The sequence below is a fragment of the Buceros rhinoceros genome, unplaced genomic scaffold (genome assembly GCF_000710305.1).
Source record: "Buceros rhinoceros silvestris isolate BGI_N320 unplaced genomic scaffold, ASM71030v1 scaffold25697, whole genome shotgun sequence".
Taxonomy (NCBI): domain Eukaryota; kingdom Metazoa; phylum Chordata; class Aves; order Bucerotiformes; family Bucerotidae; genus Buceros; species Buceros rhinoceros.
In genome coordinates, this window is record NW_010422052.1 from 10261 (window position 1) to 23388 (window position 13128).

The 13128-nt window shown below is 51.9% G+C and overlaps 1 protein-coding gene across 1 annotated transcript in view; it reads right to left on the reverse strand.

The window, feature by feature from the left end:
* Positions 1-13128, reverse strand: part of STIM1 (stromal interaction molecule 1) — a 36234-nt gene that overhangs the window by 9981 nt on the left and 13125 nt on the right. The window contains exons 3-5 of the mRNA XM_010139921.1: positions 10481-10592; positions 9208-9323; positions 1580-1757 (exon numbers count right to left, since the gene is read on the reverse strand). Of these exons, the coding sequence (XP_010138223.1) occupies positions 1580-1757; positions 9208-9323; positions 10481-10592 (406 nt within the window). The remainder of the gene's footprint in view (positions 1-1579; positions 1758-9207; positions 9324-10480; positions 10593-13128) is intronic.

The window sequence follows — 13128 nt, forward strand, 5'->3', positions numbered from 1 at the left end:
GGGAGCCCTGGCCCAGGCTGCCCAGAGAGGTTGTGGAGTCTCCTGCTCTGGAGAGATCTCAAAGGTGCCTGGACACCCTCCTGGTCACCCTGGTGTGGGGACCCTGCTCTAGTAGGGGTTGTGCTGGGTGATCCCAGAGCTCCCTGCCACCCCCAACAGTTTGGGAGTCTGGGATTCAAGTGATGACTCTCCTCAAAATGACAGATACCAACTGCTGTGATCACACTCAAAGAAAAATGTCTTTCGAGCAACGCTCATGTGGGAAAATTTCCTGAAGGCTGTCATGAGCACGTAGGCAAGAAATCAGGCTGTAGTCCATTGGGTACGTCATATGGTTTCCAAAGACATGGCTGTTTCCTAAAGTCTCCATGGCAGATTGATGTCCTCAAGATCCTAGTGTTGGCACAGATGCCACAAGTTCAGATATTTGTATTTAACACTCCCAAATTATTTATTTATTTCATTCTTCCCAAGCAACTCACTCCTCTTCTTCCCTCCCAGGTACAGCTATCCACTGTCATTTCAGGGGGTGGGGATCCTGATGCACTTCCAGTATGAATTGAACTGGGAGTAGACACCACTGTACAGGTCACTGCTCCTGTATAATTAAACATGGTAAATAAAGAGGAACCACCAGTTTGGAATTAGAGAACAAGTCTTCTGAGAAGCAGCTGAGGGACCTGGGGGGGTTGATCCTGGAGCCAAGGAGGCTCCAGGGACACCTTCTGGCTCTCAACAACTCCCTGACAGGAGGCTGGAGTGAGGTGGGGATCAGTCTCTTCTCCCCAGGAACAAGCGCCAGGACGAGAGGAACCGTCCTGCAGTTGTTGCAGGGGAGGTTGAGGTTGTCCCTGAGGAGGCATTTGTTGCCCGTTGGGTTGTGCAGGCGTGTGCCAGGCTGCCCAGGGCAGTGGTGGAGTGCCCATGGCTGGAGGGGTTTGCCAGCGGTGTGGAGGTGGTGCTGAGGGACAGGGGTTAGTGGGGCCCTGGCAGTGATGGGGGAATGGGGGGGACTGGAGGAGCTGAAAGGGCTTTTCCAACCACGATGACTCTGTGGTTCTGTGATTAGATCAGAACAGGAACTAAACATACCAAAAGCAACTTAAAAACAGTGCAGAAAGGCAACAAAACTGTGTTGAAGATGTATGGTCACGCTCAATTACCCATCATCACACACTGGAGCCCACCTTGGAGCAGGAGATGCCTGTGTTGGACACTGTCACTTCACTCAAGTTGCTGCATTGCCATGTTTCAGGATCGCAGTGACACGAGGGCGGTTTTACCCTCCAGGCCTGCACGTGGCATTCAGCAGGTACCAGTAACTGACCCGTCACCACTGAACAGCTAGTCAAGTAAGCACATGACCATCTGGACCTGCAGCCTGGGAACGGAATTCATGCCCAAGTCAGGGCCCCACCTGAGCTATTAAGACTGTCTGACAGCTCAGGACGATGCTGACTCTGGGACATGGCAACATGACAGCTAAAAAGAAAATCCATCCCAAAATCTAAACCAGTTAGAACCTCGCAGGAAGGCCTGACAGCTGAATGCTCCAGCTGGGTGGACCTCTACAACCCACCTTTCCTGAAGGTCATGGAGAGACTGTTCAGCTCTGTGGAGCCCCTCAAGGTCTTTCATCATCTTCTTCATGTGCTCCTTTGAGTAGCGATTCTGGATGTAGGCAAACCAGCAGCCACCCACTCCGATGACAATGGACACCACCAGCAAGAAGTCCTTCAGGTGATTGTGGCGAGTCACTGAAAGAGAACCAGAGGTACTACTGAGTTCAAAAGAAGGTAATGATTAACTGCAAAGCTTCAGCCACACCAGAGGTGTACACCAGCACTGAGCATGAGAAGAACTGTGGCTCAGGTGTCCCAAAGGGAACAGACAAGCTACAGCAATATTTAAGAGTAAAAACAGAACCTTGACTGTGACCACAGAGGCCAAGGATCAAATTGTCAAGTTGCAAAACCTCCCATCAGAATCACAGCTCTGCGTGGAAGCGTCCTTTTTGCACAGTTCACAGAAGAGAGAGACTCAAACAGCAGCGTGGATGCATGCACAAGAGAGAACGGGACTGATCGAGTGGGGTTTAAGTGCGAAACAAAAACCAAAACCATGACTCACACAGGATTTTTTTAGTTTACTGCTCAGCAAAACCTCAAACGAGGTGTGTACCGAGAAAGTTAAAAATGAGAACGAGCAGTTTAGTCCAGCTCGTTCCAACTGAACATTCAGTATCTGCTAAGAGGTAGAAGGGAGAAATGTTTGATGCTGAGGGCGGTCCAGGCTGCCCAGAGAGGTGGGAGAAGCCCCATCCCTGGGAACAAGGATCTGGCCTGAATCTCCCTCCTCCAGTTGAACCCATCACCCCTGTCCCCAACAGCCCCTGTCCCAACACCCCTGATCCAAAGCTCCTCCCCAGCTTTCTCAGAGGCCCCTGGAAGCACTCACAGGCCGCACTAAGGTCTCCCCACAGCCTTCTCTGCTCCAGGCTCAACACCCCCAACTCTCCCCTGTCCTCTCAGCAGAGGGCTTCCACCCTCAAGTCATCCCTGTGTTCTCCTCCAGCCCCACTTGAGCTCTGCTGATTGATTGAACTCTTCGGGTGGCAGATGGCCTCAGTGAATTTTGAGCAGTAGATTATGTTCATCCATTAAAACTCTAGAGGTAAATGTCACACTTCAAAAAAATCGAAAATCTTTCTTGTCCTCAGAAAACACAACCACAGACCTCTGCAGAGGCTGCAGCAGCACTGCCAAGCCATGGGGTTTATTTAACCCATCTCTGCCTGTTCATCTGTTCCTGATGCACGGGAGGTGACTATTCCTCAGCAGGTTAAGGAGAGGTGGGGGTGTTCCCTGGCTGCTCCTACACCACTCCTGGAGAACCGGAGCAACTCCTGTACCAGGGCAGCCATTCCCTGCTCCTGCTTTGCACCGGTTGTGCTCAGTCCAGCCTTAGAACAGAATCACCGAATCGCAGAATCATTTGGAAAAGGTTGGAAAGTTTGTAAAAAGTGTTAGTGGAGACCTGGAAGTGCTGGTTGGACTCAATGAGCTTAAAGAGCTTGTCCAGCCTTAGCTCCATGAGCACCACCATGTGCTCTGTCACCCACCACACCACAGAGGGGTTCCATCACTCTTGGAAAACCTTCACTCGTGAATTCGACATGAAAGAAACAAACAATGCTGGCCCATTTCCCATTCTGGAGGGATTTTCACAACATTCTCCTCCAAGGAGCAGATTGTGGCACGCTGCTGCAGATCAGTCTGGCACAGCCGCCTCTCCAGGCACGCAGCGTTGTGCCCTGAGCTCAGGCAAGTTGAGCTGCTGCACAGAGAAGTACCTGCCAGCCCCACCTCGCGCTGATTCATCTGCTACTCCCGTTCCCAATGCCAACCCGGATTCTGGTATTCCGTGACCGCTCCCGCGCCAAGAAGCCTGCCAGGACGGCTGATATCTTTGTACCTGCCATTAAACACATTAACGCTGCCGTGACACAACCACTGCAAGTTGGGTCCAGTGTGTCTCCTGGGTACAACTAATATCTCTTCCTCCCTCCCAAGCACCAACACAGCTGAAAGGTTCTATTCAAATCCCAGTCACCGCCTCTGTGGCACAGACCAGGAAATAACCCAGGCTGGGTCAGAAGAACCTGAGGACGTTCAGCTCCCCGCCCTACTGCTGCCACCACTGCCCAAAGACCTACATCAAGCAGCAGATGACGGCGTTTTCCACATGTACCGTCTCCCGTCACCACTGCCTGGGCCAGGAGGGGCGGGATCGGTCTCTCCCATCGCGGCTGGCACCGCTTCCCCCTCTGACTGCCCGCCAAGGCTTGTGCTCTTGTAGGTGGGGTGACCCGTCAGGGTGTTGTATCGCCAAGGCAACACAATAAGATAATCTCTCTGCTCAATTCTCCTGCTGCTTCTTAACTTGCTGTTCCAGAACTTTCTGTGATTTCAGTTCTTCAGTCTGTACCTTTACCCAGCTGCACAGCCAGGCTCCGGGGCAAAGGTCTTACAGCTAGAGCTCAGATTGTTTGTGTCCAGTTTATTGCCCTGTCTCTTCCTTACCCACAAGAGGGCTGGCACAGCCCATTCTCCCCGCTCTCGGGTGGCCCCAGCGGCTCCTGCACCACTTCACCCCTTTGCTGCCAGCATTAGCTGCTGCGACCGGGCGCGTCTGGCTTCCAAAAGCTGCAGGAAAAAGCAATAAACACCACAGAAGAACCTTTTCTAGACCTTTTTTTTCCTTTTCTTTTTGGGAGAAAGGAGGGAAAAGTGACACAATTTTATCCAGACAGCAGCTGCTGGGCATTGACTGCAAGACTCTTCATGTCACGCTGGGTCTGCAGCCCTGCCTTTGTGGCTTGTGTTCTAGAGAAGGAAGGTAAAGGAGAGGAAGGAAGGAAGCAAGAGAAAACCCAGGAACTTCAGGTGTCTGAAGCAGAAGAGTCCCAACACAAAAGATGCAAATTCAAAGCCTCGACTTTTAAACAGAGTGTCACAAACTTCTATTTTGGGAATAAAACCAACACAGATTATTAGGAAATCAGCAATATTACAGCAACTTGCATAAATATTGACAAGAACAGAGGAAATTCAGTAAATTCTGCACCCATTGCTGATAGTAGAAGTTGAAATGTCAGAAAAAACACACATAGATTTACTAATGTTTTAATTTCTCTACGTGAACTAATCTGATCAGTGACGCCTTGTTGGTAGCAGACACCTTAAGAGACAAGACAGGTTAACAGTTGGACTCGATGAGTGGGACTCTGACTGTTCCCTCTAGAGCTGGCCTGGGGGACCAGTGCTGTCCAGTATCTTCACCAGTGACACAGGCAGTGGGATTGAGGGCACCCTCAGCAAGTTTGCAGATGACACCAGGCTGGTTTGTGGTGTGGAGAAGTGGGTCTGTGGGAACCTCCTGAGGTTCAACAAGGCCTAGGGCAAGGTCCTGCCCCTGGATTGGGGCAATCCCTGGTATCAGCCCAGGCTGGGGATGAAGAGATGGAGAGCAGCCCCCAGGAGAAGGACTTGGGGGAAAGCTGGACAGGAGCTGGCAACATGCGCTCACAGCCCAGAAGCCCCCCGTGTGCTGGGCTCATCCCCAGCAGCATGGGCAGCAGGTGGAGGAGGGGATGCTGCCCCTCTGCTGCGCTCTGCTCTGCTCTGGGGAGACTCCCCTGCAGTGCTGGATCCAGTTCTGGGCTCCTCAGCACAGCAGAGCCAGGGAGCTGCTGGAGCGGGGCCACAGGAGGCCCCAGCAATGCTGGCAGGGTGGAAGCCCTCTGCTGGGAGGCCAGGGGAGAGAGTTGGGGGTGTTGAGGCTGGAGCAGAGAAGGCTGCGGGGAGACCGTAGTGCGGCCTTTGAGTGCTTCAATGGGGTTTGCGAAAAAGCTTAAAATATTGGCTATAAGGAAGAAGTTTCTTATGCTGAGGGTGGCGAGACCCTGGCCCAGGTTGCCCCAAGAGGTGGGAGAAGCCCCATGGCTGGCCCCATGTCAGGTCAGGTTGGCCCTTGGGGCTCTGAGCAAGCTGCTCTAGCTGCAGATGTCCCTGATGCAGATCTAGCTGCAGATGCTCCCTGCCGAGGCATTGGACTGGGTGAGCTTTGGAAGGTTCCTTCAACCCAAACCATTCCATGGTTCTGTGGTTCTAAACCACACAACACTAATGGACCCTATGAGGCCAGTTACCACGACAGAGTGGCTTTGCTTCCTCCATGCAGGTAAACTGAACACCTTCCAGTGAACTGCAAATATTTAAAGTAAATGGTAAATCTTTCAGTGATAAAATAATCTTGTATTTGCTTAAGAAATTCTATTGCTTTAAACAAATAATGATTTGGCGGATCTATAACTACATTTTTAACTGTCAGAGAAACAAATGCTCTGTACTAGGAGCTGCACCAAAGGAAGTGCGGCTTCCTCCATCCCGTGAAGTGGACCAAGGAGGAAACGCCTCATGAGAAGCAAAAGAATCAGTTTGTTTAGATATGTCCAACAAGTGCCTGGAAACACTCCTCCAGGCACCCTGTCCCTGCATTTCTGTTAATCCCCACAGAGACACTCAATAATTAAGGGGTAACGCTCAGGATGACACTGACGATGACCACGAATGAGAAGGGTTGGGGAAACGGCCCAGAGCCCATCTCACAGCACCGTGGGACCCACGCAGACAGCTCTGTATGCTACAGGAGGCACCAAAACCAGGGCCATGGGTGTCAGGGTGCCTGGCTGCTCCCCAGGGGACTGAGGCCGAGGGGTGCAGTGCTCCCCAGTGCTGGGAGCTCCCCCCAGCAGAGCCCAGGGCAGGTACTGGTTGGGCAGCAGCTTGGTAAACCACCATGGCTTACACCTGGCTGAGAAACAGCCAGAAAATGATGGCTGGTGGGGGTTGGACTGGATGACCATTAAAGGTCCCTTCCAACCCAAACCACTCACTCTGTGATTGCATGATGTCTGTCCTGGGAAGTGGTTTTCTCCCAAAATCCCACAGGCACCAGACAGGCCCCACTTCACTGGCCTTTGGAGAGGTGGCTAGGAGAAGTTAGCAGGATGGAGAACTTGGTGCACAGCATTTGGTCTACCCTTTAACCCCAGATGGTACAAGCGTGGTACCTTGAACCATCTGTGACAAGACATCACACCTCTCTCTCCATCACTTCTGAGTTATAAAGAACACTCAGAAATAGCAATTGTTTTGAATTTTACTGCTTGTTTTCTTCAATCCCGCTCTCCCATTTCACTTGGAGTTATGGTTTTTGTGCTGGGTGAATTCCTGAACCACAAGAACAGGACACCAAAGGGACGCAGCAGCATCAATGGTTTCCTCTTCCTCAGGTGATCATTTTACCACACTCCTTTGCACTGGGATTAATGACAGAGCTGAGACCCATTTGACAAAGGAAATGGCCCATCTGGAGCCTGGCATAGGCAAGGAGCCCTCATGGGTCTCCAGGAGTAGTAGTGATCAGCACAAAAACTGGCCAGGTGCCCCACTCCATCAAACGACACTTGCCTCTGCCACAAGTTACAGGAGACCTCAGAGACCAAGTTCTCTAGCCCCGAGACGGGAAAAAGCTTCGCCCAGCTTTCTGCAGCAGCAAGGAGCCATCCCTTGGCTCGTATGCTCTAATCCCCACCAACAGGGTGTCTCTGGTTTGGGAGTCTGCAGGGAGCAGTCATGGGGCGCCAGTCTGAGCTGATTTTATTTTAATGCTGTTTCATCTGCAGTGAATAGAAAGGGGTTTCAAGAGAAGACAAAGGAGCTTCAAGAGAAGACAAACCCTCGTCAAGAGAGAAGATAAGCCCTTGAAACCCTGTAAGCCACATCCCACTGCCAGCAGCTTCCCTCTCTGCAGAGCAGAGGTGACAGGAGACCACCTCTACTGACCAGCCAAGAAGAGCTGCCAGAGGAACATACCTGAAACCACTAAACCTATCACTGCATGAACTTAGGTCACCATGTGCTTCCCGAAACCACTGATGGCTGTCAAAAACAGCTGCTTCACAACTTGTTCCTGAAGGAACCCAGTGTAGATAAACCACCTCCCCTACCATGCACAGTATGATCTGGAGGTAAATCCATTCAGTTGACAGAAAATAGCAAATATTACCCTCTAAAAAGTGTTACATCTCTTCTTCAGGAAAAAATTTAACGGTATTTCCTCTATTCACACCTCCGATGTGTATGCAGATCGTGAAATCTGGAACCAAGCTGAGGTATCTGAAACAACCAAACCGGGACGGGTCACCGCGTGCTTTCATCGGCGTGACCGGAGGAGGCTCACGGCCCAGTGCCACGACAGCACAGCTTTGCTCCTCAGCCACGGAGAACGGCCATTAATCACTGATAATCCACTTTGCTGTTATGGAGCACCCAAGAACCGCCTGAAAAACTCACACCACACCACACCCCCAAGCAAAAATGCACCTTTTAGTGCCTGGAAGCCAAACCTGATTGTATAAACAAGGTTCTAATCCCCTTCAGCCTCAAGCTCTGCCAAGCCCCATAAATCCCACTCGGTTCACCCTGCCCAGCCGGTTTTCCCAGGATTTACCTCACTGCACCTTTTCTCAGGAATTTGGACAAGAGAAGGCTCTGCTAACATTAAAAAAAAAATATACTGAAGAAATAATAGAAGCACCTTATCCCCCGTGGGCAGCCCAGAGAGAGGAGACTGGAAAAAAGCCAGAAAAGCTGAATTTCTCCATTGGATCGTTAGCAGATCTGCATCCCCAGAGCTCAGGTACATCCTACTCTCTATCCCAGCAGTGAGAGGTAACAGATGCTTAAAAAAAACATGGTAAAAACAGACCTCTCTGTGTTTCACAAAGCAGTATTTCCGATGGTAGAAACCTCTAGCCAGCAGCAGTCAAAGCTGGGCAAGTTCCTGGGCCAGAATTTGTGCCCAGACAATTGTGTTGGCCCCGCGGTGAGGAAGAACCCCATGGGATTCGTTTTAGCCCTCCACCCACGGGACACACAACTCTCAGGGCAAGAGAAGGATGGTGTAAGAGGGCTCCGATCATGTCCAGGAGATGCAGTCTACCCTAAAAACCCACCTCAGCTGCACAATGCCAGGCCCTGGCTGAGGTTTGTATTCAGGTCTAAAGCTCCTGAGAGAGACAAAAGCACCTTTAATAGTCACTAGACATGAGCCAGATGGAGCGAATGCCAAAGGAACACCAGGAGCAGTGCCCAGATAAGCATCAGAGGGCTTCAAGATGCCGCCAACTGACGCCTATCATCAGCATCAAAGGAACCGGGTCCCTCCCTCTCATCCCATCCACCACCTTCCCCTCCAGCCTGCTGCTGCTCATGGGGGAACTGCAGCCTGAGTCATCGAGGGAGCCCCAGGCCTCTTCGAGCAGGGAGGGTGGCTCTTTGCAAACCTCCTGCCATGGTCAGCAGGTCGAGAAGGTCTCACCCTACGGATGTGGGAGATCCCAGGACAGCGGGTCTGCACCCCTGTGAGCAGTCTGGGGGAGGTGGAAACATCAACCCAGCAGGCAGGATGGCTCCGATAAACCCCATCTCTGCTTTAGGGGAACTGTTCCAGGGATGATTGAGTGAGGCGAGGCCACGTAGGGCCAGGTTTGGTTCACAGAGATCTCTGTTGCTGTTCAACACTGAACAGACCCAGGTCCTCAAGAGGAACAGCCAAAGGACTTTGAATGTTGGTACTTACAGAGAGGAGGCCCAAAGAGCACTGTGTCCAGAGCTTTCAGCTGCAACTTCTGCCGGTGGCTTCGGTCAGTCATTTTCAGGACGCTTCCCATCATGGTGGCGTTGTTCACTGCTAGCCTGTAAAAAACCCAGATTATTAAAAAAAGAGTAGGCACATTCATATCCGTGTGGATTAATAACTAACAAAAAATGAGTGATGCGGAGACTACAGGAGAAGAAACGCGATGAGCAGGACCTGCCAGCTCGCCCATGGACTGTCGGGACAAAAGCAGTCCCTCAAATACCGCCATCTCAATGGGTGCTTTGATGGCAGTCACCCAGCAGCCTCTCTGGCTTCCTCGGAGATAGAAGGAACAAGCAAGGCCAGGCCTGTTTCCTTGATCCTGCCAACCCCAGTCACCAGTTTCCTCTCAGCACTGATCTACTGCTGTCCTCCTACCAACTACCTATTGCTTTTTCCATCCAACCTCTATTGCTGGTGTTGACACCTGATTTCACAGCCCACACAACCATACTGCCCACCTGGAAGAACCCTGGGCACACTACCCACTGCCTCAAAACCCTTACTTTGTTCCCAGTTGACCCCTCCTTCCCAGTTACTTTACCAGCCCCTTTTCAGTGACAAATGCCCTTCACCCCAAAAGATGCACAGAGCTTTTTCAATCCTGCAACGAGTTGAGGCCAGCTCACAGCCAGCCTTTCTCTTGAGGAACTTGAGGGAGCCAAGGCTTAGAAGTCTCCCTTGCTGGAGCATCAAGGGGTGTGAATTAACACCAGCCCATACCAGTGCTGGGTGGTGCAGAGATACATAACTGGTAGCCCTTGAACTGGGAACTTAAAGCCTACTTAGACAGTGGAAAAGTGGAAGATGATCCTTTGTTGAGAACAAAGAACTACAAGAAGCTCCGCGATCTGGATGGGTTTGTGAAGAAAGGCTGAGGCAGAGCTGGGACGTAGCTCAGGTCTGCTCTCCCCCGGGTCAGGGTTTCAGCTCTACATATGAAGCTTCAAGCGTAGGCAGGTGAAGTTTCACGTACCAACGCAAGGACAAGATTCAGGAGTACACGATCCCACCCACAGCAGCTCCACACTTGCTTACAGCTCCATCACCCCCCACAGAGAGGACTCCCGCAGAGCGAAGCTTCTCCACAAGAATCCGCCTTGGCTCCCGGCACGCCAAGAAATTGCACATGCTGTGACGGAGCCGCCTCAGGTCTGTTTTTCTCCCTGGCACATGTCCCGGAGGAGCACAAGACAATGCGGTGAGCGCTGACCTGGGCATGGCGTGTCCACTCAGCTGCAGCTTGCGGAAGGTCTCCTCGTACTGGGGCAGCTCGACGTAGGTAATGAGCCACTGCACCACCTCATCCACTGTCCAGTTGTACACTGCAGGAGAGGCGGAAAACCAGCAAGAGGATCAGTCTTTTTACTAAAATCATCACACCAGCAACAACGGCATGACTTTACCGGACACACCTCATCCTGTCACCTCCAGCGAAGGAAGATCTGCTGGGTTTAAAAACGTCTCTGTAAAGTGTGCAGTGAGCTGGGACAGGGACATTAAACCCTGTGGACTCTTAGCCAAGACAGAATCCCGCTGGGAGACTCTGGGCAACCCTGCAGCTCCTGCTTGCTGGTGTGATTATTTTTCATTGAATGGTTTGGGTTGGGAGGGACCTTAAAGATTGTGCAGTTCCAACCCTCTGCCATGGGCAGGGACACCTTCCACTAGACCAGGTTGCTCAGAGCCCCAAGGTCCAACCTGATCTGCAATGGTTCCGGGGATGGAGCTTATCCCAGCTCTCTGGGCAGCCTCGGCCAGGGTCTCACTAGTCTGTCCTATACATGATGGGCTGCTACACTTCCCAACAGCAGTCTCTGACAACAAACGTTTCCAGTGGTTGATTTCACACTGTGCTTCCAGATTATGGAAGAAAAACAGACAGTGAGGTCATCAGATAGAGGAGCAGCCTCTGACCATGCTGGCACAGGTGATGCTTCACAGGCAACTTTCAAAATGTCACCAGAAGGGCCCGAGGGTGAGATCCTCGGAGGGGCAGATGACAAGATGATTTGCTTTCTATCATTCAAGTTTGGATGTCTCCAATCTCCCAACAAAGTATGTTCATCCTCAGCACATATTCACACTCCTGAAATACTGAATTCTGCAGCAAAAGACTCCTGACCCCCACAGACCCATGGACCATGTGAGCATTGGTAAAAAAAAGTGCAGATGGAGAAATGCTGTAAAAAATAGCTGGAAACAGCTTAAGAAAGTGATTTGTGGGAGGAGATGGAGCGGGAGCAACAGCCCAAGTGAAATGGGTGAACTCAGGACAAGGGGTGATGGGTTAAACTGGAAGAGGGAGATTCAGACCAGAGAGAAGGGAGAAATGTTTGATGCTGAGGGTGGGGAGAACCTGGCCAAGGTTGCCCTGAGAGGTGGCAGAAGCCCCATTGCTGGCCCCATGTCAGGTCAGGTTGTCCCTTGGGGCTCTGAGGAAGCTGCTCTAGTTGCAGATGTCCCTGCTCCCTGCAGAGTGTTGGACTGAGTGAGCTTTGGAAGGTCCCTTCAATCCAAACCATTGTGTGACTCCATGAACTATTCTCCTTAACTGCCTCACTTGTGGAATTGTGGATTATTTTTGGAGCTGACACAAAGATCCAAAGCCACAGATAAGGATACCTTTAGAAATGAAGCTTCTGCCTCTACAGGATCCCAGAACCCCAGACTGGTGGGGGCTGGCAGGGATCTCTGGGGATCACCCAGCCCAACACCCTGCTACAGCACAGTCCCCACACCAGGGTGACCAGGAGGGTGTCCAGGCGCCTTTGGGATCTCTCCAGAGCAGGACACTCCACAACCTCTCTGGGCAGCCTGGGCCAGGGCTCCCGCACCCTCACACCAAACAAGTTTCTCCTCCTGCTCAGCTGGAACTGCCCACGTTCCCATTTGGGCCCGTTGCCCCTTGTCCTGGCGCTGGGCACCACTGGGCAGAGTCTGGCCCCTCCTGCTGACCCCCCTTTAGCTCTTGAGCCCATGGAGGAGATGCCCTCTCAGGCTGCTCTTCTCCAGATCAACAGCCCCAGGGCTCTCAGCCTTTCCTGGGCACAGAGATGCTCCAGATCTTCCTCATCCTCGCAGCCTCCCCTGGACTCTCTCCAGCAGCTCCTCATGTCTCAAAGGAATGAAGGCAAAGAAAATCATGCTACAGATGTTTTTTCCAATGGACAGCACAGGGTTTGCTGCTTTATTTACCAACTCCCTCTGCTTAGCACAGGCTGAGCTCTCACAGCATTTACCAGCCTCCAGGAACCCAGAGCACTGGGCTGGACATCAGTCACTGTTGACAGTCTCCCCCTCACATGCTTCTGGCTCAACATCCACTGGTCCTTCTCTCACAAACCCTTTCTAACCAGCCACGTGAAAAAAAAGGCCCGTTTTCTGCTGACTCTTGAGAGCTGCATCGCTGTGAGTTCAGAGCTGCACTGCCTCATCTTAAATGTCAACAATGAGTTGTCCCACAAATATGAGAAACATCTTCCAGCTCGCTCCAGCTCACTAAACGCCTTGGACGGAAAGATGACAGAGCAGAGAGAGCGAGAGCCAAGCACTGAGCAAAGGAGAGCAAGACTTGAAAGGATGGTGTCATCTCCATGCACACTTGTCCCATGACTCACAGATGCAGATTGGCAAATGCAGCGCCAGCACACTGCCCTCACAGACAGAAACTCTGGGCGGCTTCTCTGCAGCCCCCGGCTTCCTGCTCCTTCCACAGCATTGTGGAATCATTTGGGTTGGGAAAGCCTTTCCAGCACCTCCAGTCCACCCAGCACTGCCAGGTCACCAGTAACCCCTGGCCCTCAGCACCACCTCCACACCGCTGGCAAACCCCTCCAGCCATGGGCAGCCTGGCACATG